Here is a 25,005-nt window from a genome sequence, read left to right on the forward strand (position 1 = left end):
GCAGAAACCTCCGGAACGTGAACCTTGTGACAATATATATATATATATATTATATTCTCTAAGGTTGTCCACCAAGTATTATTACCTTTAAAATCAAGCCACATGAACAAAAAAATTGACATTTATTCCGAATCATCGACTCAAACACTGAGAGCTAACTCAGTGGCACCTAATCTAAAACCATACACTCTTCTCTACAATTTGTTTCAATTAATTACGTACATCTTGTTAATATTCTAATCGTGCATTGTTACTTACTTTGTTGTGTATGTATGATCATTTTATGATCTTTCGAAATTGCATGTCAAGATGTTTGTTCATAATGCTTAATGTCATGTCATTCATTGAATCATGCGTGAGTTTTGCTGCGGAATTCGAGTCGACCTTTTCCATGATAATTCTGCGGATCCACAAATTTTAAATTTGTTTTTCCTTGATTTGACTATAGAAGAATAGCTTAAATCGTTGACATAGTCAGATCGAATGAATACTCCCAATGATCGGATCAGCAATCTACCCCCCCCCCCCCCCCCCACACACACACACACAGACATAGACACAGACACACAGAGACAAATAAGGAATGAAATTGAGTATCTCTAACCAATTTTTCATTCTAAGGGAGGTGACCACAAATTCATAGAACAAAGCTATAACAGAGGAAGGAAGATTGGACACTTGTTACTTAAACAATGAGAGGGAGGGAGGGAGAGAGAATTAGCATTAGCATTAGCATTAGCATTGGCATTATCATTATTATTAACAGGAGAAAGCAATGAGATATAGTGGAATGAGATTACAAAGGGCTGTTTCATTCTCTGGGATTGGACATCTCTCAGCTTAGAATAGAGGGAGAGGGAGAAGGGAAAAGAGAAGGGGGGGGGGGAGGAGAAGTGCAGAGAAACATTAACATATAATATATGGTACATCATAATAATAACAATAACAGATTCTCCATACAAAAGGTAATACAAAGATGATGGTGGTGATGGTGATGATAATGATGATGATGATGATGATGATGGTTTCAAAATGGTAGAACAAAAGAGGGGGGGGGGGAGGAAAAAATAGTTAAAATTTGGAAGTAAGCAGGCAGGAAGGAGTATTAATAATGGGGGGGTGGGGGAGGGGAGGAGTAGAGGTAAGGAGGAGATGGCGGCGGCGGAGATTGGTAAAGGTAAGGTGGAGGCGGCGGCGATGGCGGCGGCGGAGATTTGTAAAGGTAAGGTGGAGGAGGGGGGGAGGGGGGAGGAGGCGATTTGTAAAGGTAAGGGGGAGGAGGCGGCGAAGGGGGAGGCGGAGATTTGTAAAGATAAGGTGGAGGCGGCGGCGATGGGGGAGGCGGAGATTTGTAGAAGTAGGGAGGAGGCGGCGGCGGCGGCGATTTGTAGAAGTAAGGAGGCGGTGGCGGCGGGGATTTGTAAAAGTAGGGAGGCGGCGGCGGCGGCGATTTGTAGAGGTAGGGAGGGGGCGGCGATGGCGGCGGAGGTGGCGACGGCGGCGGCGGCGGCTTGGGCGCCGGACAAATCTGGTCGGTGGCGAAGAAGGCACTGCATTCCTGCGGGGAGCGCTGGTCCGGGAAGCCGGACAAGCAGTCCTCCCGGACATCGAACACCACGCCCCGCGCCGGCAGCGCGCTACACTCGGGATCCACGGACGTGAAGAAATTCTCGGAGGCCGTGAAGTTCTGGAGCTTTGGGAGGGTGCATATGGAGGCCGGGATCGCCCCCGACAGGAGGTTGTCCGCCACATTGAGCTGCTCCACCTTCCGCAGCTGCGAGATGGACGGCGGGATCACCCCGCTCAGGTTGTTGAAGCTTATGTCCAGCACATTGAGCTCGTGGAGCACCCCGAACCCTTGCGGCACGCACCCCGTCAGCCCGTTCCCAAGGAAGATCGTCTCGACCAGCGTGTCGGCCATCTTCGACACGCTGTCCGGGATCCTGCCCTCCAGGTTGTTGCGCGCGAACACTATCACCGACACGGGCGAATTCCCGAGGTTCCCCGGGATCGAGCCCGAGAACAGGTTATCGTTCACGAAGATGGCATTCAATGTCTTCACCTCAAAGAGCGCGGACGGCAAGTAGCCCGAGAACCGGTTGAACCGTATGTCGAGGAACGCGAGGCTCGGCAGGCACAGCACGACCTCCGGGAACGGGCCCTCGAAGAGGTTGTTGCTCACGTCGAGCTCGTAGAGGAGCGTCCATTTCGAGATAGACTCGGGTAGGGTACCATAGAACCTGTTGGAATTGATGTGGAATATGGCCAAGTACTTGAGTAGGCCTAGTTTCTCCGGGAGCGTCCCCGTGAGGTTCGCGTGGTTGAGGTCGATCCCCGCGACTACCAATTTGCACGAATTGTCGGGTGGGGGCGCGCAAAACACACCCTCGTATTTGCACACATTGAAACCTACCCATGTGTCTGTGATGCCTTTGGGATCGGAGGTTATGGCTTGTTTCCATGCTTGGAGAGCAAAGTAGGAGGCGATAAGGTTAGGATTTAGGATGAAGGGTCCGAGGAAGCCGGGGAGATTGAAGCCACCACCGACTCCCACCTGATTCAATGTGCGACGGGGGCGAGAGACAATTAGATCGGGATCGAGGCCGTCCATGGTGATTGGATCGACGCCATCTGACATTACATCTGTGATGAAGGTGGAGGAGGTGCTGATGATGCAAATCACTAGGAGAAATGCCCTTGGGAAACCCATGTGGTGTTTATGTTTCTCTAGGGGTAGTAGTACCAAATGAGGATTTTAGGGTTGAGGGGCAATGCTGGTGGTGCTATAATCCATCATGGCTTAAGCTGATCATCAGCATTGGAGAGAGAAAGAGAGAGAAGGAGGGGTTGTGAGTTTGCGTTATGCCTTCTCATTCATTTATTTGATGTTATGGATACACACACTCACACAAACACACTAGAGTGAAGAAGAAGAAGAAGAAGAAGAAGAAGAAGAAGAAGAAGTAGGTTGTCACAATCCTTGCTTGTTTTGAGTGTGTGTGGCCACGGTAGGGGTTGGGGGGGAAGAGGCACTATTTGCATACCAATGATGAATGTGGGTAGTTTCAATTATGTACTACATACATACATGTGTCTAATAAATACATACATATGTATACGTAAGGAGTATGCTCATACATAAAACTCGTTTATACATACATACCATACATATACATAGTTAGTTTATGCATGCATGGGCTCCCCTAGTGGAGTGGGGGTGGGGTGGGGGCATTTAAGACCCTTTACCTGTTGGTTCCACATGTGTCCAATCACTCATTCATATCTAGTCATTCACTCATTCATTCATTCATGTATGTATGTATGTATGCCAGCCTAGCCCAGCCCAATCCAATCCATCCATCTCTATTTCCTAATACCTACCTCACTCTCCTTTCCTTTTCTCTCAAAACTATATTGTTCCTTTTGAATGTTTTCCATTCTCTCTCTCTCCCTTTCAACTTTTCTCTTCCTTTTTCCTTTTGTCTCCTCTATAACCTTTTAAAACTCAACCCATGCACATGTCCAAAAAGCCCACCCCCCCCAACCCCAACATCACCCGAACCAATGTGGGCGTGCTGGTATCTTTGTTTATCTTTTCGATGATAAGAGTCATCACTCAAGGTGGTGTCTCGAAGAGAGGTAACGTAGATAGGACCTTTTTCAATGACATCCACACGTATGTGTACACATTTTTGTTCTCACATGTCGAGACACTGATTCTTTTCGGCACCTTGCCGATTTGTTAGCATGATTGTTCTCGTGAGGATTCACAACATACACCCCCTGATTTCTGCTATTTTCATGTCGTATCTAGTTGTACAAGCACTCGCATTGTGTTACGCGATTGTTCTTGAGATTATTGACAACATACACCTTGTCGATTTGTTAGCACGATTGTTCTCGTGAGGATTCACAACATACACCCCTTGATTTCTGCTATACTCATGTCTTATCTAGTTGTACAAGCACTCACATTGTGTTAAATGATTGTTCTTGAGTGATTGACAACATACACCCATGGTTGTTGCTCTATTCTTGTCATATCTAGTTGTACAAGCACTCACATTGTATGTATTCGATAGAAATGTGTTAGATGATTGTAGAAGGGTAGATGATTTTAGCGTGGACATGATCCCTCCCTAGAATTCTCATGTCTATCTTACTTTGCTCGACCCTATAATTGAAACTTTTGTTGACATGATATCATACATGGATAATGTGTGGCCATGATTTGGATTGCAAACGAATGTCGTCAATTTATCCAAACACCAAAATTTGGTATTTATAGCCTTTAATATTGTCTATGTTAAAATGTACACAATGACTCAAACCATCACTATTTTTGAAAAATGTGCTTCACATTCTTTTTGGTAAAATGGATGTTTTCCGCCTTTGGCAATACCATTTTTAAAGCTATGTTTGTGTTTAATGAACAAGGAGTCAAAATGTATGGTATAATTTCTTGTAGGATATTTTACCAACCTGAGGATGTTTGATGCTAATGCTATGCAAATTATGTAGGGAAGAAGACCAAATATTGATAGTTCTATGGCTATATACGATTACAAAAGTTACGATTTGAAAATAGTAGGGAGGGGGGCCTACGGTAAATGGTTGGCGAGTACATCAAAGTAAACTCTTCGTGACTAGATATATCGTCAACTAAGATCCATTTGTTCCTTGATTATGAAATGACAAATTAACCAATGTCCACAATGGACAAAATCGAACGCATGTAGAAGTGGATGAAAATTGAAATGTAAAGGGTCTCATGATGTAATAAATGAAGCAAAGAGTCATGAGATAAGCATGATTATCATATGTGCAAGAGTGTCTCATAACATAGAAATAATCAATATTTGATCACAATGTCAAGTACAAGTGTAGTACTAGACATCTTTTGTGTTTAACACAAGTTGATTCATTTGTAGTACTTTGGGGATTGCATGCAAATTTCTCAAAGAGGGACGACTCGCAAGTGTTTTTGGGTAATATGAGTCTAAATGACAACACTCAAGAGACTATCTCCATATACATTCTTATAACACTAAATTTTAGTTTTCTTGCCACAAAAAATGTCCTCTTACAATAGGAAACCAAAAATCTACAATAATGGGAAAGCTAAAAAAATCTCTTCTCCTTAATTTGAATATTTTAAAAAGGATAATTCATAACATAGTCTTATTGTTCTAATACATTTCAACATTGATAGTTTTCAACTATCCGTAGAAGTGCATGTAGATTTGGAAGTGAGAACTTGAACTAATGCATATCATAATGGTAGAGCGTTTAGTACATGAATGGGAAAACTCTCAACACATTGAAAAATGTGATTTATATGTTCAAAATTCCAAACAACTTAATAGGCATGGATCAAATTTTGGAGAAGGGATGAATCATGTATGTATATATGTAACAGTCACGGGTCCGCGATGTACAAGTATGGATGCAACAAGTGGGGAAGTTTTGCAATATGCAGTATTAAATCTTTGTCAATGATTTTCAGTGAGGATCCATATTTGCATTCACATTATGAGCATTGTTGTGAGCATGATTTATGTAGCACGTGATTTGTGACGATTCCATTATTTGTCATTTCAAGAGTTTCTTCGAGAGTAATGCAAGGAGATACCTTGTTTTCTATGAGAGTGAGCTTTAATGAGGTATTGAGAGACCTCATTTGTGACCACATTATTGCAAGAGAATGATAGATTTGTTTGAGCAATATGGTAGTAGAGTTGTTAAGCTATGCGTACCACTTGAACTTAGGCATTAACCAAAAAGACCACCTCCAACTGGCAACTTTGTCATGTTAACTCCCGTAGGCTTGAAACACAAATGTCTATATTGACAAGGCTGTTTTTAATTAGATCATTAGTCAAATAGTTGGTATGTGGATTTGATGTTTTTATCATAAAAAATATCCAATGATGTGTGAACCTTGTTTTAAAGGTAAACTTATCAAAGCCACTAAGTTTATGATACATTGGATTTCTTTCAATTTAATGTGGGGCAAACACAAAATAGCATTATAGTTATTATCACATTCATCAATGATTGGACAAAAACATTTTGGATGCATTCCAATTAGGCACAAAAGTGGCATATTAAAGAAGTATGTAAAATTTAGAAGTTTGTTTGACATGAATGTATTGAAATTGTGGGGAGACAATTTGTAGTTTGAGATCAAGCATAATATGAAAATAAAATGCAATCACAATCAAGAGGCTTGGTTAGAGATCTTTGCTTTGCATCAAGAGGCGCTTTTATACCTCAACACACTACTAGTTTCTAATGTTGGACGTAATGTGAAGATTGTTTTCTTATTTGGGATCTAAATCCCACTTAGGTAGGGCCATCACAAGGGTATGCTTCCCTAATTATATGTCATTCATTTTGTAATATAATATCATTGTTCACGAGGGTATGTTTTCTTATTATTGTGGAGGGGCATTCGAGTCAAAAATGTTCAATGATTTCGTGATAAAACATGGAATTGGTCAACATAGAATTCCTACTTTTATCAATAGTAATAAAAATATCATGAGATGCTTTTATATAAGGAAACCAAATGTCCCAAGCATTAAATTAATTTCTTGTTCTTGTACTTTATCAATTCATAAAAAGTTTCAAGCAAAAGTTATAGTTGTGTTTGTTTTAGAGAACGCGTATCGATGCCTTGGCCCACAATCCATTGAATGTAAAGATATGTGTCCAAGGATGTAAAGGAGGTGCCAAATTTCATAATTGGGAAGACCAATCATGTGGAATGGCAATCATGAAAGGTGAAATCTATGTTTAACAAGTGTGACAAACTTCTCAATTTGAATGAAGAGGTTTATATACCATAATGGAAGATATAATGACACTTTTATGCGACAAGATTAGGAATGTATCCCTAACGATATGTATGACATCCATTGACATGTAATGCATCAAGGATGTTTTGACTCCTTTGCAATACACTAATACTCAAGATACGGGATACCAAAGACATCTTATATAAAGTGATCAGCTTTGAGGGAAAGAGAAACATGTAGGTCCTACAATCGTACATGAGCAACAATCTCTACCTACAACACACACAACATTCATTGCAACAAAAACCAAATGTCCAAGGAAAACAAGTGAAAATTCCACGAGACTAGAAAGATGCTCACAGATATAGAAAATAGTTTGAGAGAGTCTATAGAATTACTTTACTCTTCGACGGAAACATCATTCACAATAACCATCATGTGTCCTTCAATGTTATATTCTCAAATGTTATTAGCTCTTTGTTGTCTCATTTAATTATTCTAAAGCTTTAAAGGACCTTCTCCAATAATTGTTTCGTTTCTCCTCCAATGCCACATATGTAGGTAACGCTCGATACCTCTCAACCAAGATTCATGTTCAATATTGTAAATAAACATCATGCTTGCTTCTGCTTTTCTAGGGTTCATTTCTATACTATAATACTATTTTCATTTAAAGATACATAACTCATCTATAATGAAGACGAATGTGGCTATTCTTCTCATACATAGACTTCACATGTACATAATGAATAGTTGGTGCGACTTGTTTCATATGACTTTGTGATGAGTAAAATAGGTGTCACAACCCCAAATATAATTAGTTTGTAAATAAATTTTCTTAATTAAAATTCATAAAAAGAATTACATTGTTAGATATTTACATCATTATACAATTGAATGTCCATATCGAAACAACCATGAAAATAGAATTGGTTTGTCACATGGCACAAAAACACAGGTACAGTCGTTGGGGCAACATTTTTGCGACAGTATTTTTATGACACATCTAATTCGGAACCAAACATGGAAATCTCTATTCATTCGACTCCTTTAAACTTAAAAGGGGTGGGGGGGTGTCAAAGCATATATGGAATGCTTCTATAGAAAAACAATAGCCTAAACCATATATAAGATCACCCCAAAAAAAAGTAGAGAGAAATTCACCTCCTGACCATAGGTGCCATCACCCAAAAAAAGTAAATGAGATTCACCTCCCCATGGTAGATCACAATAATATGTCATGTGCCAAATTCCCACTAAATTTCTAGGCCACTCCACAATATTTAGGGGCATTCAGTATAGTTATGTTGAAACCAACGAAGGTCACCAGTGTACATTAGGCCACAAAAGATGTCCTGGTCCTAGCCCAACATAAATACCAACACTGGAACATTACAAATGATTCTTGTCTTCATACTTCGACTAAAGGAATTTGGGTACATTATAAACTTGAAGGCTGTGGTTCTAAAATATTATGTTCCCAGACGATGAAGCACGACTATATGACCTTTTCCAGAATCAAACAACAAGGAATTCTCCGATGTAAGTGTGGGGGTTGTAACTAAATTTATGTTTGGGTCCTCAGTTTATGTGAAATATGACGAAAAGCTGAACAAAATCCCGAAATGCCAATGAGTAACTTCACCATGACTGTCTTGTTTCAATGTTTATATGGGGAACGGCATCTTTCGGATCTCATGTAACGGTTTCTATGGCCTTGGCCTGACAATACATCTTCGGGGATGATACTGCTTCCCATAGCTTTGTTAAGTATGCTTTGGTCATATCAATGCAGGCCACTTCTCTTTTCATAAAATCCAGAAATGCCAACAAGTAATTTCACCATGATTGTCTCATTTCAATGTAAACCACATGTTTAGGCCCTTTCCCTCGAACCCATTTATTAAGGGTTCAAAATCGAGATCTGAATCTGATTAACGCAAATGGCAATAAGGCATCCCTTAAGATGAAGAAACATTACTTGGGTCAAAACTCCAATACCATAATTCAGTCATCTTAATAGAGCATGAATATTTCTCAAATCTCAAATGATAAGTTTTATTCACGCCCTTTATATATATTAGACATTGAAACATATGCTTTCGCAACTTTTTCTTGGATTAACGCAAATGGCAATAAGGCATCCCTTAAGATGAAGAAACATTACTTGGGTCAAAACTCCAATACCATAATTCAGTCATCTTAATAGAGCATGAATATTTCTCGAATCTCAAATGATAAGTTTTATTCACGCCCTTTATATATATTAGACATTGAAACATATGCTTCGGCAACTTTTTCATCGATCATGACCATATGCTTGAATGCAAGTTCTCCGATATCTACATTTCCCCATTTTTGGCAAGCACCAAGCAAAGAAGACCAGACAGGAAGATGGTTGGGCATCAACATTTTTCTAATAACTGCTACCGCTTTATCAAAATGACCAGCTCGGCTAAAAAGACCCACCATGCAAGCATGATGTTCAGATGTAGGGAAGATGCCATAAGTCATGCTCATAAGATCAAAATACATTTGGCCCTTCTCCAAAACACCAGAGTGCCCACATGCATGAAGCACTACAGTGAATGTGACCAAGTCTGGTTTTATACCTTCTTCTATCATCTTATTGAATAATTGAATAGCCATATCATCCTCTCCAACATTCCCATATCCAGCAATAAGAGCTGTCCATGAGATCACATTTTGAACTTCAAGCTCTGAAAACACTTCCAGTGCCATGGATGGTTCACCGCATTTCGCATACATATCTATCAATGCTGAGCCGATGGTGTGTTTATCTCTGAGAAAACTTTGTCCCAGGATTTCCATGTGTATTCTTTTTCCCAGACCAATGGTTCCTATGTTACCACAATCTTTCATAATTGAAAGAAAGGTGACATCATTAGGGAAGACACCCTCTTGCTTCATTTGCTCAAAAGAATAAAGACCCTTCTTCTTAATAACACCATGCCTGAAAAATGCCGTCCAAGAGACAACATCCCGTACACATAGTCCATCAAATATTTCTTCAGCTTCCGAAATATAACCAAATCTCATATACATATCCACTAAAGCATTGCCAACTGAATGATGTTTATCGAGAAAACCTTCTCTAGAGACCATATCATGTATTTGTTTGCCTTTCTCATATGCGCCGATGTGACCACTTGCTTTCAAAGCATAGATAAAGGTGGCCACATTAGGTGTGATCTGGCTGATTTGCATTCTTTCAAAACAATTTAGTGCCTCCTCATATAGAGCATTTTGAATATACCCCCTTATCATCACATTCCAACATACCACATCAACCGCTTGAATTTTGTCAAACATTCCTCGTGCTCTTGCTAGTTCACCACATTTGGCATACATATCTACCAACACAGTTCTGATCAAAACATCCTTTTCCAGAAATTCCTCATGAATAATCCCTCCATGTATTTCTTTGCCCATATTGAGTGCTTTCAAGCTACAGCATGCTTTCAAGATAGACATAAAAGTTACAACATTCGGAAATATTCCTTCCTGTCTAACTTGCCTAAAACAAGCCATTGCTTCTTGACCATATCCACTTTGTTCATAACCTGTGATAAGTGAATTCCAGAAGACTATAGTCCTAACATTGAGCTTATCAAGTACTTCTTGAGCTTTTGAGAATGCACCACATTTGGCATAGAAGTTTAGTAAGGTGAAATCAACATAGCTACCATGTTCAAGCAACCCCACTCTAAGAAGATAAGCGTGTATTCTAGATCCTTTTGCCAAATCTTTTTGCCTAGTACAATTCTTTAATTCCTGGCACCATTTCGATAAATGCATAGTGCAAACTCTATTTCTTACCAGAAACAAGCAGTAAAAACATCATACTGATTTATCCTTATTCAGCATCAACAGAGGAAAATGGATTATTTTTTATCCTTTTTTCTTCTTCATTCCATTCGGAGAGCTTCTCTGAAAAAAAATATTCATAGAATTTAGCCTTCTCGTTGTCATAGTCATCATATATCACTTGCATGCCCTCTGCTCTCTCGCATGGCATTAAATTACTTCAGCTAAAACATTATATACATGAGCTATATCACACAAGACAAGTGCTGGTGGCTTCACAAGGTGTGAAAAGGCGCAATGTTGCCCCAATGATAAGTGGTTTCTCATGGAAAAAGTTAGGCGCCACTATATGAGACATACAATATATCCATAGCTCATATTCCCAAGATGAGCAAGCAAAATTTGGGCACGGTGTTGACATGATGAATGGTTGGTTAGAGGAAGCTAGGGGGTTGCTAGCAAGAGGTAGAGCAAGGAAGGAAAGGATAAGTCATATTGCAACATATAATTACATTATGTTCTCTGTTTATTGGCTTGTATACCTCTCTTGCACAAATAGGCCATTTGCATGACTTATATATACATATATATGTGTTACATGGTAGGTCGCTATCCAGATGTTTAGCTTTTAACGACCTATAGGTTGGCTACTCCACCAATAGTCACTATCATACCAATGGATTGTTCCTTTAACCCAATGATTTCCACCACCTTGTCCAGCTCTAATAGAACCCTCAAACTAACTATTACTAATAATAAACTCTTAGAGAACCCATTATTTTAGAGTTTTGCAAAACCTATAAGATATTGTATTTAGTTAGTACAAACCTATGCCACATCATACTCATAAATATGCCTTTTGCAAGTCAGCACATCTATTAATACATTGAAGCTAATAGCTTCTGCACTTGTATCCAAATTTATACAAGCAAAGAATTTATACAAAGAACAAAATAGCTTTTGTCAAAGAAAGCTTGCAATGTCAATCTACTTTGTGAAAATTTTCAGGTGAGTAAAGGTTGAGCTTAGCTTTAATTTCGCAAATGGACCTTTGTAAACGTTTGTGGAGTGTGTTTCAAAAAGACACAAAGGTAGCAATGTCTCGTTCATGCAATTTGCAATTAGGACACATGGTTCAAGTTGCCAATGTTACAGTCTATAGACATAATTCGCAGCTGCTTTTGGGGCTTCCAAAACAGAAGCTCCGTGAAATTTGCATGTTGATGGGGTAGTATCAACCATAGTGTGAGTGGACCCCTCAAGTGAACGCAACAGAAACAGCATTAATAGAGCTATGATCAGATTTATCGGGCACATGGTTACAATCATTAACAAAAGAATGGCAATGGATGACAGTAAGAAAAAGAATGGAAATTAATGACAGCTCATGAAGTTGCTCTTTTCTAGGTCCTGTAAACAACACTCAAACCTTACTGCTACAGATATCATCAACCTGGCCACCAAATTTTGATCTTTGTATACATCATTTATTATTCCATAACCAGGTAAGGCAAACCTGCATATTGGGCTCAAAACGGACTTCACTTTCCTTAGATCTGAATTATTTGAAAATGGAGATAGCATCACAATCTTCATCACATCCAAATGATTTATGAATGTATGGATATGGTATTGTGCTGATACTTACAAATGGATGGATCTTCGCATGGAATATGTACAAATAGTAAATTTCCCAAACAATAAGCAAGCCCTGTTATTATGGTGCACCAAGAAGACTTGATTGATCCTCAACTCCTAGTGCTTTTTATTTTAGTCCAAAGAGTGATGGCTGTCTTCTGACCATGATGTTGGTGCCTCCACCATCAGAACCTAAATCCTGATGCATGGATATTTGTTTTGTTTGAATCTTTTGATGTAGAAACTGAATATCAAAAGAATCGAGTATCTCGAAATCAGTTTCGTTCTTATTATCATCAGCCACAGTATCTTTTGGTGTCACTGCCAGAAATAGCAGTTCACCCGGAATCACCGTTGCTGAGGTTAGGGTTTGACCTTGGGTTGGTTGATGATTCAACATATACTTGGGAGGTGCTTTTGCCTATCATCAGTCACTCGAAACAAGTGATTGGACCTGAAATGAATACAAGATATTCTTAATAAACACACCACAAAAACTGAATTCAACAACTACTGACTCTTCATAGCTTTTCACTCAGCGAAAAATGATTTCTAAAAGCCTAGCAATTTCAAACTCCTCAATTCAAATATTATAAAGCTTTAAGCTGAAAGTGATGGATGCTTACCACAATATGACAGGTCACTGCGTTCACGTATTTCTTCAGTAAGTTTTTGTTGCATGGCAGCCAATGTTCTGTGGCACAGACTTTGATAACCCCACCAGTTGACTACTAAAATGAACCCAGTTCTGGTCTACAGATTGTGAATGCTTACAGAAGACGGGCTCCTGTGTATTTTATACATATAGTCTGTACCCTGAGAACAATGATAATGTAATAGTTATTACTCAAACACCCCGACATAAATACAGTTTTGGGTGCACGCACACATTCATAAAATTTGACATAAGGATTAATCTAAAAACACCCCAACATAATCTGAAACTTGAAACTCAGCAAAACACCAGCATATATCACCACATTATATATATTTTTTATGTTACCTAAACATGTGACTTCCAACAAATTATGGTTAATTGAACCATGTAAAACAGAACTGGCTTGGATAAATTTGTTTTTCTTTATTAGCATTTAAAATTAGTCAGTTTCATCTGACTCTGGTGAAAACGGTCAAGATAATCCTAAAAGTTACACATCATAAGATTTAATTAAGCGAGTACCCAATAACTTTGGAATTCCATCATTTGTATACAGTTTTATTCGATGACTCCTTGTTCAGATAGAAACTTGAGGATCAGAGGTTTATGAGGTAATTCAACCTCAGCGATTCAAATATCAGTTCCAAATTTGGCATATGACTATTGGATGCTAAACTTTGAGAAAGAATGGGAGAATACGGGCTATGTCATTGGGGTATCGTCAAAGAGAGAAACAAATCTGATGCTTGCACATATTCCATTCCAGGCTGTGCCATTGGCATATAGTTAGAGAGAAAGAGATAATTGAAAACAAAATTTAATAAAAAAACAGATCAAAATAGCAGGCTTCCAGTAGATTTACCAAAAAAGAAACACAAATACATCTAATCTTCAAAACTTATGTCTCACTCAATATGAAAACACAGATGTAACGAAATAAAGTGAACAGTTATCCTCAGTTGAATATTGAGATTCAAGTCTAAACGAATGTGAGGAAGACAGCTCTTCTCCATCACATGATGCCGAATCAAGAGCCTCCTCTCGTACTGATATCGACAACATGTCCACAACTGCTCAAATTTTGGCTTGCTAGAGTTCAGTGCTGAGAAGCGTATGTAAGCTGGATACAGGTATCCAAAACATATATGGAAAAAAGAGAGAAAGCATAAATAATCAACATGCCATGGTTCAGCCAGGAAATAGATGCCTAAATTCACAGTTTCCTATCATTTGTTCACAAAGAAAACAGATTATATGAAAGAAAATGTAATTTACATAGAATTCTTAATAACAAGTCAATTAGATGAAATTGCATGGAAATTCGCACAACACGTGCAAAATCATGAGAAGAAGAATTCCATCTTCTCAAAAATTGAATTCTAAACAAATTCAAACTGTGATCTGGTTCTCATGTAAGAAGAGATATCTCTCACCCACGAGAGGCTGTGATTAAACAAGATGTTTCATGAGATTGAGGAATCAATGAAAAAGATTCGATCTTTCATGGAAAGTCATGAGATGTCATTGACGGAAAGGCAGTGAACTTACATAGATATTCTGAACAAGAGGTCCATCAGGTGAAACCGCAGGAAGTCTATGAAAGAAACCGATTAGAGTAACAATTACTGGAAGCCCTCAAGAAGTCCTGCAAAGAGAAATTGTTGACATCTCCTTCATGATGATGTTGATGATGATGATGATGAAGCTCGAGCTTTGATGAAGAAGAAGATGATCATGATCATAATAATCATGATGGTGATGATGATCAAGCTTTGATAATGATGATGATGAAGAAGGTGATGATGACGAAGACGACGACCACGACGATGATCAAGCTTCAATAATCATGATGATGAAGACAAATCGATAATAATGACAATAATTAAATAAGAGAAAGAAGCTAGACACGCCGATGCACAAACCAATCCTTGGGGATGGTTCTTTTCTTCTTCGCTATATTTCTTGATTGCTTTTGGTATTCGTCCACCTTTGTTCAAATACAAGAAATGAATTCCTCTTTTCTTTTTGTTGGCCATCAATTGATATCAACAAGGACACTTGCTAAGCTTAATTAAAATTGGGGAGAGATTGAGAGAAAAAGAGAGATTATTGTTAGCATATGGCATTCCAATAGTAGTATCATTATGTGGTTTTTATATAACTTTCTACTCAAGCATCCTTTTTAATGTTCTTTGCCTCATTGTGACCCTTGTTCAAAGAACTTCCCGATGCCTACTCCCAATTGCATTTCATGGTGGCTACGAAAATATGGGAGGGAAATTATCGTCATTTCAAGTTTGATTTCAATCCATGTTATGATGTCTGATATGATAACAGAAAGATGCTTGTAGATGGGTGTGGTGGTGATGAGATTGTGAAAATTTCAAAAGGCAAAAAATGGATTGATTTTATAGATTATGGGAAGACATTATATGTTCAATTGTTGGTGAGATATACATCGTTGGGGATGATTTTGATGTTGATAGTTATCATGATTTGTTTAATGCTTTGATTTTTTATTTTATCAATAAAATGAGTACGATGTTAAGGATTGTGCAAACGTGGATTTTGTTGAGATGGTGATGGAGAACAAGTCTATATGTTAGCAACATTTGACAAGTTTTTTATGATCATGGTGTTATTTTGTATTCTATTTATAAACTTTCCTTGGTTTCATGGATTAAAGTTCCATAGTATGAACCATACGTGCATTCGCATTTGCGAATGTTTCAACCATTCATGTAAGAAAAACACTCTCAAAGAATGATAAATACCATACTTTTGGATTAACTATTTATTATGAGGTAAATAAGCCTAAAAAATAAAATAAAATAAAAAATAAAAAACATTAAAAAAATGGGGAAAAAACAAAATAAAAAACAGAAGAATGTTTTAATAACATTCACATTCATTTTCCAACGTAGGAAAACAAATGTTATGCTAGACGAACACGAATTTTACATACTATGGATTAAACGATGGTTGATTTCATTTATAATACCTAATTGTGTTGAGCATGATATGCGAGTCCATGAGGTTTTGACAATGTGGTTATATCACCAGAACATCTAGCTACCTTGATGACAAATGTCCCAATCTTTTTTTAAAGAAAATTAATGCATGTGATTGAATGGGTTATTGTGGTCGATTAATGATTTATTGAAATAATAATGTCCAATTTGGATGACTGTTGATTGGAATAACTCATTATATCAAGAATCATTATTAGAATTCATGTCTTAAATTGATAAAGTTTTGGTTGCTCCCATGCTAATTCTTTGAACAAATGTAGTAGACTTTACATGTTATGGGACTCGCGTTACAAATTTCCAGGATGGTTGCATATAGATACATCTAAATTTGGTTTATTCCATTTCAAGCATTAGTTGGCGGCATTTACAAGACATTGTTTTGAATGTGGTCAATTAAGGCATTTTTTGGTTGAATACCAATATAATAATGAACCATCAACAACTATACTAGAAAAAAGGATATATAAGGAAGATGTTAAGAGGAATATTGTTTTATCAACAATTGATATGGTCATGGATGAGGGAACATCTCATGAGATGGAGCACGATTTAAAAGCTCATGGTCGTGGAAGTGTTAATAGAATACAAACTAGCATAACATACGTCGTTGAAAATCAAGAGCTGCACAAGTGCAATACAAGGTAAAAGAGAAGGGTGTCACCATGCAAAGGGATAGAGTACGTATTAATGGCCATGCATTACCAAAAGGTAACTCAAGCATGGAGGGCTTTAAGAGATCTCTTTGCCTAAAACATATGCAAAATTAGAGATTGTTTAACTAGCTACAATTTGATTCTTCAAGAATGGTGGTGGGACCTCAATTTAATCAAGGATTTTGTACTCATGGGGCTAGACAACAAACTTCTACAAGCGGAGAGGATGTAGTACATGCAAACCCTTATGTAATACTTGAACAAGTAATTAGTACATTTATCTAAATTTGGCTCATAAAGAGAAACAATATTAGCATCCTCCCTAACACATCCACGACCAAGAGCTTTAAAATCTCAATCCACTTCATGAGATGTTCCTTCATCCCAAGATAATATTCTTCGTAGCATCTTCTTTATCTTATTCTCTAATATAGCCATAGAATGCCCAATTGATCACATTTAAAACAATGTCCTACAAAAGTCTCCCACTAAAGCTTAAAAGGAAATTGACCAAATCAAGATATATCTATACTCAACTAACCCAAAGGTTTGCAAACTATATACCATAGCATGAAAAATCTACATTTATTTGTTATCCGTGAGATTGTAAGTGTATGAGTGTCTAAGTGATAGTACGTGGATAGATAAGTGTAAAGTCTTTGTATTAAAAGTCATGTTATAAGTGTGCAAGAATAAGTGTGAGTATATTATATGTGTAAACACATGCACATTTATGTGAATGTGTGCAAAAATGAGAGTGTTGTAAAGTGAGTCTAGGTTGTTAGAAGGTTATGTAACTAACCCACAAGACTCATTGGATGTTCTTGAATTGTGATCCTCATGAAATGTATCTATATAACCCCACTATAGGGGACATGGATAGTAGTAATTTTTGTCTCTCAATAATTGTGTCACTCTTCTCTTTCTCCCTCTCTTTCTTCTTCACGTTCAACCCCTTGGGAGGCAAAAATAACTTCTATCCATGTCCCCTATGGTGGGGTTATATAGGTACATTTCATGAGGATCACAATCCAAAAACATTCAATGAGTCTTGCGGGTTAGTTACATAATCCTCCAATAACCTAAACCCACTTTACAACACTCTCATTTTTGCACACATTCACATAAATGTGCATGTGTTTACACATATAATATACTCACACTTACTCTTGTGCACACTTCCACACACTTACAACATGACTTTTAACACAGACTTCACTTATCTATCTACGTACCATCACTTATACACTCATACACTTACAATCCCACAGATAACATTATTTAAAGAATTAGCATAGTTGCAACCAAACCTTTATTAATATAATACATGAATTCTAATAATGATTCCTAAAACAATGATTTACTATAACCAATAATTACCCAAACTAGGCATTGTTGTTTCAATACATCATTAGAATCGACCACAAGAACTCATTTCATCACATGTCCTAATATTTGCTTAAAAAGATTGGTACCTTTGCCATCAAAGCAAAACTCCATGTTCTAACAACTGGAAAACCTCATCATCAAAACCTCTTGGACATGCATATGCATGCTCAACACTAATAAGCATTATAAATTAATTTAAACATTAGTTAATCCATGCAATCAAAGGAAGTTAACAAATTGAATACAAAATAAAACCAGGGTCATAAAACTCGTCAAATACTGCCAACATAGACTTGGTCTCCATCACCATCTCCTCAACATCCTCTTTTGCACAATCCTTAGCATCTTTTTTGTTTTGTTTGATCAATTAAAAATGAAGAGCATTAATAAAATCACAATTATCAACATTATAATCATCCCCAGCTCTATCTTCACAAGAAGGTTTCAAAAATCTTTACGAACAAGCTTCGCAAAGAACCAATGAAAGTCAAAATTGGATGCTTGAATGCAATATTACATCAAAAATACATTACAACACTACTATTGGAACGGCATCAATAACACTCTCATCTCTTTCAATACATCTAGCCTCTCTTGAGCACTAACTACAAGGCCAATATAGCTAAGATGTTATGCCATGTGCTCTACTTAGGGCACCTTCATAGCACAACACTAGTTACAATACTTCCCTTTCATTCAATGCTTCGTGGAAATTCAAATCCTCTTCTATTGTGGATCTTTACTCCCACTTGAATCATCATGGGGTGTAGGTTCTTCTTTGTTCCCTTTCACCTGATCCTAACCCACTAATGTGGAAACATTCCACGAAGAGGGCCACAAATCTCCAAACTTGTAGATATGCTTGACTAAAGGGGGGTTTCTTTGACCGACTAAATTCTGCCACCATGTACCTTTCCTTGTTCAAATCTAAGAGAACCGCAAACTATGCTCACTTCTTCACAATGTCAGATTGCTCAAACACTCAATGCCGCAATTATCTACACTAGGAATTGTCAAATATTGTTCAACAATTATCGAACTTTTCAAGTAGCGTACATGCTACAAGATTCCATGAATATATTCTTCCAAATCGGGTCAGAGCCATAAATACAACCATTTAACCTATTGCATGATATACATATAATATGGAGCAATATTACCATGCAATTCAATTGGATGTTATGTTGTATGGAACAATACTCTATTGCAAATTATTTATTTAAAATATTTATAGATTAATTACTCTTTAAGGTTTTGATCACATGGAAATACGTTGTGACCAACATGTTTTGCTCAAGCAATTCATGCAAGATACTCTTAGTGATTGGTCTAACAGGCATGCTGGCTCGCTGGAACATAGATGTAGCCATAGATTGACACATGCGTGATATTCGTGTTATTCTCCATGCGCAATATTCTCAATATTCGAGAATACAAAATGGCCCCAAGAATATTAAAAAACCGTTCGTTTTGTAAAATAAATATAAAAAATTATTTATTTATTTAAATAAATGTATTTCACCAAAAAAACAATTATTCATTAATAGATTATAGTGTCAAGAGAGTTTATGAAACTTATTTTAATTAATTAATTTTTTTTAAATGAATATTTTTATATTTATTATACAAATATGATTACTATTAGTATGAACTTTGAAGATATAATTAGTTTGAAGTACCATTTTTAATGTCAAGATAAAAATATCCATAAATTTTGAGGAAATAAAAAGTGAGAAATTAATCAGCCTTTATTTTATTTTATTTATTTATTAAAAATAAAACGACTATACATTTATTATAAATTTTTAGTAGTGTCAAGTCCCAAAAGTCCCTCTTTCATTATCCCTATTTATTGTTAAGTTCTTTTTTTTTTTATCTTAGGAATTTTTTTTTTTTTTTGGGGGGGGGGGGTTAAACGAATACTTGACTAACCATTCGTATTCGTATTCGTTTGCATTCGAATGGGAAACCCCACGAATGCGAATATGTCAATCTATGGATGTAGCTTGCATTGGGGGTTGAATTAATCATTGAGAGTTGTGGCCAAAGACGTGGGTTTTGATAGTGTTAGCATTAGATTCAAACACCATAAGAATTGAATGAACACATTGGCCACATAATTAAGTGAACTTAATAGACTTATACCTCCACATCCGAGGACACAATAAAAGGGAGATGGTCTAGTCAATTGTCCCAATAGTAATGAAGATGTCAATGACACAATCATGACAGCCAATACATCCACAAGATCCCATCACAGGGCATACATAGAATCCTTTTCTCTAATATTCGATTGAGAAAATGATTTGATTGAGAAATCATGAATAAAGTCTACCTGAACTCAATTCATGCACCCATGAGCCTGTAGCTTTGAATTTTGCTGATGATTTTAGAAGCCAAATAGCATGCATTTCAAGCATATTTCAATATGAAATACATTTTTAACTAAAAAGGTAGAGACCATGTATTTTATAAAATTATTTCTATGCATGAAGCAAGGTGAAGGATCATTTGATCGGGAACTATGTCCATGGTTCAGCCTTGTGAAAAACACCCAATCAAGGGCAAACACACAAGGTAGTGAGGAAACATCCACATAACGAGTGATATGCAAAGGACAAGTGAACTTGTGTAATGTGGTCACATAAAAAGAGTTAGCAAATTATCCAAAATAATGAGCGCAATCATAATTTGGAGCTTAGTAATTCGAAGGACTGTTTGCACACAAACATAGCTGTCATTTTTAGAAAAGAAAATGCCAAATTAAATCTTAAAATGGCCATATGAACACATACATGTCACCAAATTCAAGACCACAATTCGAAATGTCAAGCTAATCAACAGCAAAAACAATAAGTACCTGATAGATCATCACGTTTGGGCTCGAAGTGTATTCTTTAAGAAATCACCGAAACAGTTCTCTATTATAGAAAAGCACCTTTGATGTTTTCCTAAGCATATGTCCAGTTTCATTGCAATCAATATTGATAGAACAGTAGTTGTTGTGTTCTCAAGCCTTGTTTCTGTCTCATCCCTAGTTACCTCCAATGGTCTGCTGATGTGTTTAACCTGGAACGCCACCACAAAATTCAACACACACACGGTGAACAATTACCATCCAATCAAAAGAGTTCAAATGTAAAGGCGTTGATGTTAATATTCCCAACCTTGGAAGCATTAACCACTGTCTCACTCTCAAGAAAGATAGAATTTTCTTCCAGGTTAAATTTTCCCTTCCCCATCACCAAGAAAGATGCAACTGAGCAAATGGTATAGAGCCATCTATGTAATATGCATTATTACATTTTACATCTAGCTTATACATATTTTCAAACACATGTGCATAGCTTCAAGAAGCTCCTTGATTGCTTGGGGTTGCATCCATAACATTCTCCAATTACTACATACATCCTTCATAAATAGAGGCAATCTTTTTCCTGATACGATTTACAAGATATAATGTTCTCTCCATTTAGTGCGGCTAACAACAAGATATAAGACTACTCGTCTACTTCTTTGCACAGTATGGCTTTACATTACAACATCATTTTGCCACAAGTAAACAACAACAATTGTTATTTGGGATCGCTCTATATTCATGTTAAGTTTCCCCAGTAGTAACAAAACTGTTAAGCTATGTATTTGCATAGTGTGCATGTTTCCAGCTTAAGTGTTTGCTCAACAAAAAAAGGTATGTATAGAACTTCTTGACCTAATGCTTCATCTCAATTTGGTTAAATCTTGCAAGCATTCAACAACTATTCACAAAAGCATACAATAACTGACAAGGCACTCAAATTTTCACATATAGTAGTATTGCACCTGAACTTCAGCAAGACCCATGATTTGTGCAATAATTACTTGAACAGACCATCAGTGTTAATTTTCCAGCACTTTCTGCATGTGTGGTTCTCCAGAAGACCACTTCCATGTTTTTTCTGTATAGGTCATCACTGCTGCATATTCACGATGTAAATGTGCAGTTAGATAATTCCAAATATGTAAGCGTACTCTTGAATCAACCAAACCTATAATCAAGGTACTTTTATGCTGAGATAATTGCTATAATATTTAGCAAAAAGAAAAAACAGTATGAAGCAAAGATTGATCATGTGAAACTTACTCTGTTGTTTAAATTATCTCTAAGAATAGGTAGCTAAGCTTGTATTTCATTGATATTTCCAGGGTTGGGATTTTCATTTTGCAATGTTAAGAAGCACTTTAGAATACCATGAGATTTCTCATATACCCAATTTGATCAGTATACTCTTGGACTTATGTTGAAGGAATATACTCTTCCAAACACAATTCAAGAAGAAAATAGAAAATCCCGCCTTTTCCTCCTACTCCACACTATGCACCGAATCGGAAAGACAAAGGAACACACAAAAGATGAACCAACCCCCATGGAAAACACAGTTCCTGACAAAAGTCTACGATCTTTGGGCTCTGTGTTCTCCATTCACAATTCAAGAAGAAAATAGAAAATCCCACCTTTTCCTCCTACTCCACACCATGCACCGAATCGGAAAGACAGAGAACTAGCAGAAGATGAACAACCCCCCATGGAAACACAGTTCTTGACAAAAGTCTTTGGGCTCTGTGTTCTGCATCCAAGCATACATTGTTACATACCGATAATATGTATGTATGTATGTATGTATGTATGTATGTATGTATGTGTAAAGTACATTGGTCGCTCAGCCTAAGGCACATGCGATTTGCACCGTCTGATGTGGGGGGGGAAAAAACACGTGAAGAAATCGTCACTTATTTGGGGAGCCCGACTAGGAGCCCCCCTCCACTGTCTGACAGCCTCTGTACCTAGGAGGCCGACTCTGTCAAAAGGAGCCCCGCTCATTATTAATGAACACTGACTATAAAAACCCTGAATCACTCATTTTGAACCTATTTTGAAAAGAGAGTTTTAGGGTATTTGGAGGGAAGAATCAGAGAGGAGCACCACTTTCCACCAAAATCAGAGAGGCGCAACACTTTCCGCCAGAATCCAAGAGGAGCACCACTTTCCGCCAGCGAGCACTTCCCAACCACCTACATTTGAACTACAAAATGAAGGCAATAATAGGTATGTATTTTCATGGTTGTTTAAATTTTTTACATCGTTTAGGGTTTCTTTTCATTTACATTTGATCACATGGTTTCATATTCTAACATGGTGAGAGACTTAGTTGTTCCATTTTTCAAATGTATCATATAAATGCATTATTATAATTTCAGCATCAATATGAAGAAATGCTGAGGAGGAGCCCAATAATCTATTGTGACCCGTTGAATAATCCACTAACAGTCAGCTTGAAGACATTGGGTGATTTGGTGATACGTCATATCTCTATTGTTGCACTCGACCATTGCATCATTAGCGACGAGCGGCATCATGTATTGCATATCCTGACCCAACCCAATGGGACAGATTGTAGGTTTTACGTGATGCTTATAATTTGGATGAGGAGTTCATTCAAGGATTCGATTCAACAGATTTTGTAAGTATGGCCCAAGTATTGAATAATGGCATTTGTTATTGTAAGAGCTGCAGCAAATGTGTGCATTGGTGTAGGGTAAGGAGCAATGGTTCGGATTCGAAGATGTGGAGCTCCTTCGAAAACGTTGGCAAAATGGGCACGCCGGATTTTGGGCTTTCCCATATATTAACCAGAGGAAATGTTATACTTTGTAACATAAAATATATGATATTAGTGTATTATCAAGCTTTTTTGTATCAATTTTTTGTAACAGTGTTGTAAATTTTTAGTACGTTGGAACCAAGGCTGCCAACCTTTTTTGCATATTGTAACCAAGGCAACTTGAATGATTGTGGCCTATTGTAAATGGTTGATTTTGTAATATGGCATCTATACGTCTTGTGTATCTTCTTCTTGCCTCTTATTTGTAACATGGATGTAAAGCTTGTTTATATGAAACTGTTTGTATATATGCTGATGAGTTTTGATTCTGTTCAGAGGATGGAGTTTTGATTTTTCGGTTTTTGTATGCAATGGATTTTGTTTAGAGGATATGATTAATTGACAACATGAGTAATGCAATGGATTTACTTATGATACACTCTTATGCCAATGGATTTACTTATGATCTACTCTAAGGGTGATGATCTACTTCTATATAACTAAACATCAACATTCGAATCTCATTTAAGAACCCTGCAGATCATCATATTGCCCATGAAGTGTGTGAAGAAACAACATCCAGAATTCAATAAGCATAGTGTTGAGTTGTATATGGGCATTGTTAAAAACAGAATCACATCTCGCTTTCCATATTATCCAAAGAGCCAATGACGTGATTATACGCCAAATGACCAAATTTTTAATTTTGAACCGTGAAATAGAAGAAGGAAACGAGGTGAGAGAGAGGTGTCCATAAGAAAAATGAAAAACATGAGAAGCATGCATACTTTCATACCTCATAACCTCTCCATGAAGGACACCCCACAATATTGCACCCCAAGAGAATATTGATCGAGAGTAGTGTTGTCTCAACAATAAAAACAACTTACTCCAAAATTTCTTGATCTTGGGACATAACCAAAACACATGCAAAATCGATTCAATAGGTGCGCCACAATGCAATCCACAAGCATATTGTTGATGTTGTCTCAACCAATCACCAATAGGAAGAGCATAATGAATCAATGGCCATTGAAAGCAAATAACTTTTTTCAGCAATTGCATGCTCCACAACCATTTCCAAAAAATTGCAAGTTGTAATTCCTGCACATTATTCTCAGGCCAGTGCTTCATGGCAGCAGAACATTTATAGTTTGATTGCAACAATAAATTTCTACCTAGCTTAACTGAATATTGGAAAAACTCCAAATGTTTACCATTTCCACCATAAGTCGACTTTTTCCATTGATAATCAGCCAAATCCCAATCTAAATTTTGAAGAGGTTTTTTTTTAAAAACCCACAATGAACAATACAACAAGCATTCTTGAAAGGGTGGATCCAAAGACCATTTTTTCCCCGATCT

General features: G+C 37.2%; 2 protein-coding genes and 1 long non-coding RNA gene across 10 annotated transcripts; all 3 read right to left on the reverse strand.

Annotated features, from left to right (window-relative positions):
• Positions 1–660: 660 nt before the first annotated feature.
• Positions 661–3,076, reverse strand: LOC147864780 (leucine-rich repeat extensin-like protein 6). Of its 3 annotated transcripts, XM_087318944.1 has the most exons (3): positions 1,366–3,076; positions 1,268–1,317; positions 661–1,222 (listed from the first exon to the last, which is right to left on the reverse strand). In XM_087318944.1, exons 1-3 carry the CDS (start codon positions 2,708–2,710, stop codon positions 1,106–1,108), a joined length of 1,512 nt encoding a protein of 503 aa, XP_087175070.1. In that variant the 5' UTR covers positions 2,711–3,076; the 3' UTR covers positions 661–1,105. The 3 variants fall into 3 exon arrangements, with proteins under 3 accessions (XP_087175070.1, XP_087175069.1, XP_087175072.1); XM_087318943.1 differs by having other exon boundaries at positions 661–1,317; XM_087318946.1 differs by lacking the exon at positions 1,268–1,317 and having other exon boundaries at positions 661–1,227; positions 1,366–3,075.
• A 5,968-nt stretch (positions 3,077–9,044) lies between these two features.
• On the reverse strand, positions 9,045–10,619 carry LOC147864781 (pentatricopeptide repeat-containing protein At2g03380, mitochondrial-like). Its single transcript, XM_087318577.1, has one exon. The coding sequence runs from the start codon at positions 10,617–10,619 to the stop codon at positions 9,045–9,047; it is 1,575 nt and encodes a 524-aa protein (XP_087174703.1).
• A 1,260-nt stretch (positions 10,620–11,879) lies between these two features.
• On the reverse strand, positions 11,880–22,607 carry LOC147864782 (uncharacterized). 6 transcript variants are annotated; one of them, XR_015529720.1, is made up of 7 exons: positions 22,493–22,607; positions 21,821–21,951; positions 20,859–21,067; positions 14,473–14,911; positions 12,893–13,082; positions 12,277–12,720; positions 11,883–12,184 (listed from the first exon to the last, which is right to left on the reverse strand). It is a non-coding gene; the product is annotated as an uncharacterized LOC147864782 (long non-coding RNA). The 6 variants fall into 6 exon arrangements; XR_015529724.1 differs by having other exon boundaries at positions 11,880–12,720; positions 12,893–13,053; XR_015529722.1 differs by having other exon boundaries at positions 11,881–12,720; positions 21,821–21,954.
• Between the last annotated feature and the right edge of the window lie 2,398 nt (positions 22,608–25,005).

The sequence above is a fragment of the Azolla caroliniana genome, unplaced genomic scaffold (assembly GCF_043228905.1).
Source record: "Azolla caroliniana isolate FFs.n. ecotype wild unplaced genomic scaffold, voAzoCaro1.0.p SCAF_4, whole genome shotgun sequence".
Lineage (NCBI taxonomy): Eukaryota > Viridiplantae > Streptophyta > Polypodiopsida > Salviniales > Salviniaceae > Azolla > Azolla caroliniana.

Excerpts from the sequence above, each read along its gene's own strand:
- LOC147864781 (XM_087318577.1), bottom strand. The coding sequence starts at position 10,619 with ATGCATTTATCGAAATGGTGCCAGGAATTAAAGAATTGTACTAGGCAA.
- LOC147864780 (XM_087318943.1), bottom strand. The coding sequence starts at position 2,710 with ATGGGTTTCCCAAGGGCATTTCTCCTAGTGATTTGCATCATCAGCACC. Across the intron at positions 1,318-1,365 it reads ATCGCCGCCGCCGCCGCCTC|CTTATCTTTACAAATCTCCG; the intron begins CTCCCTACTTCT and ends CGCCGCCTCCAC.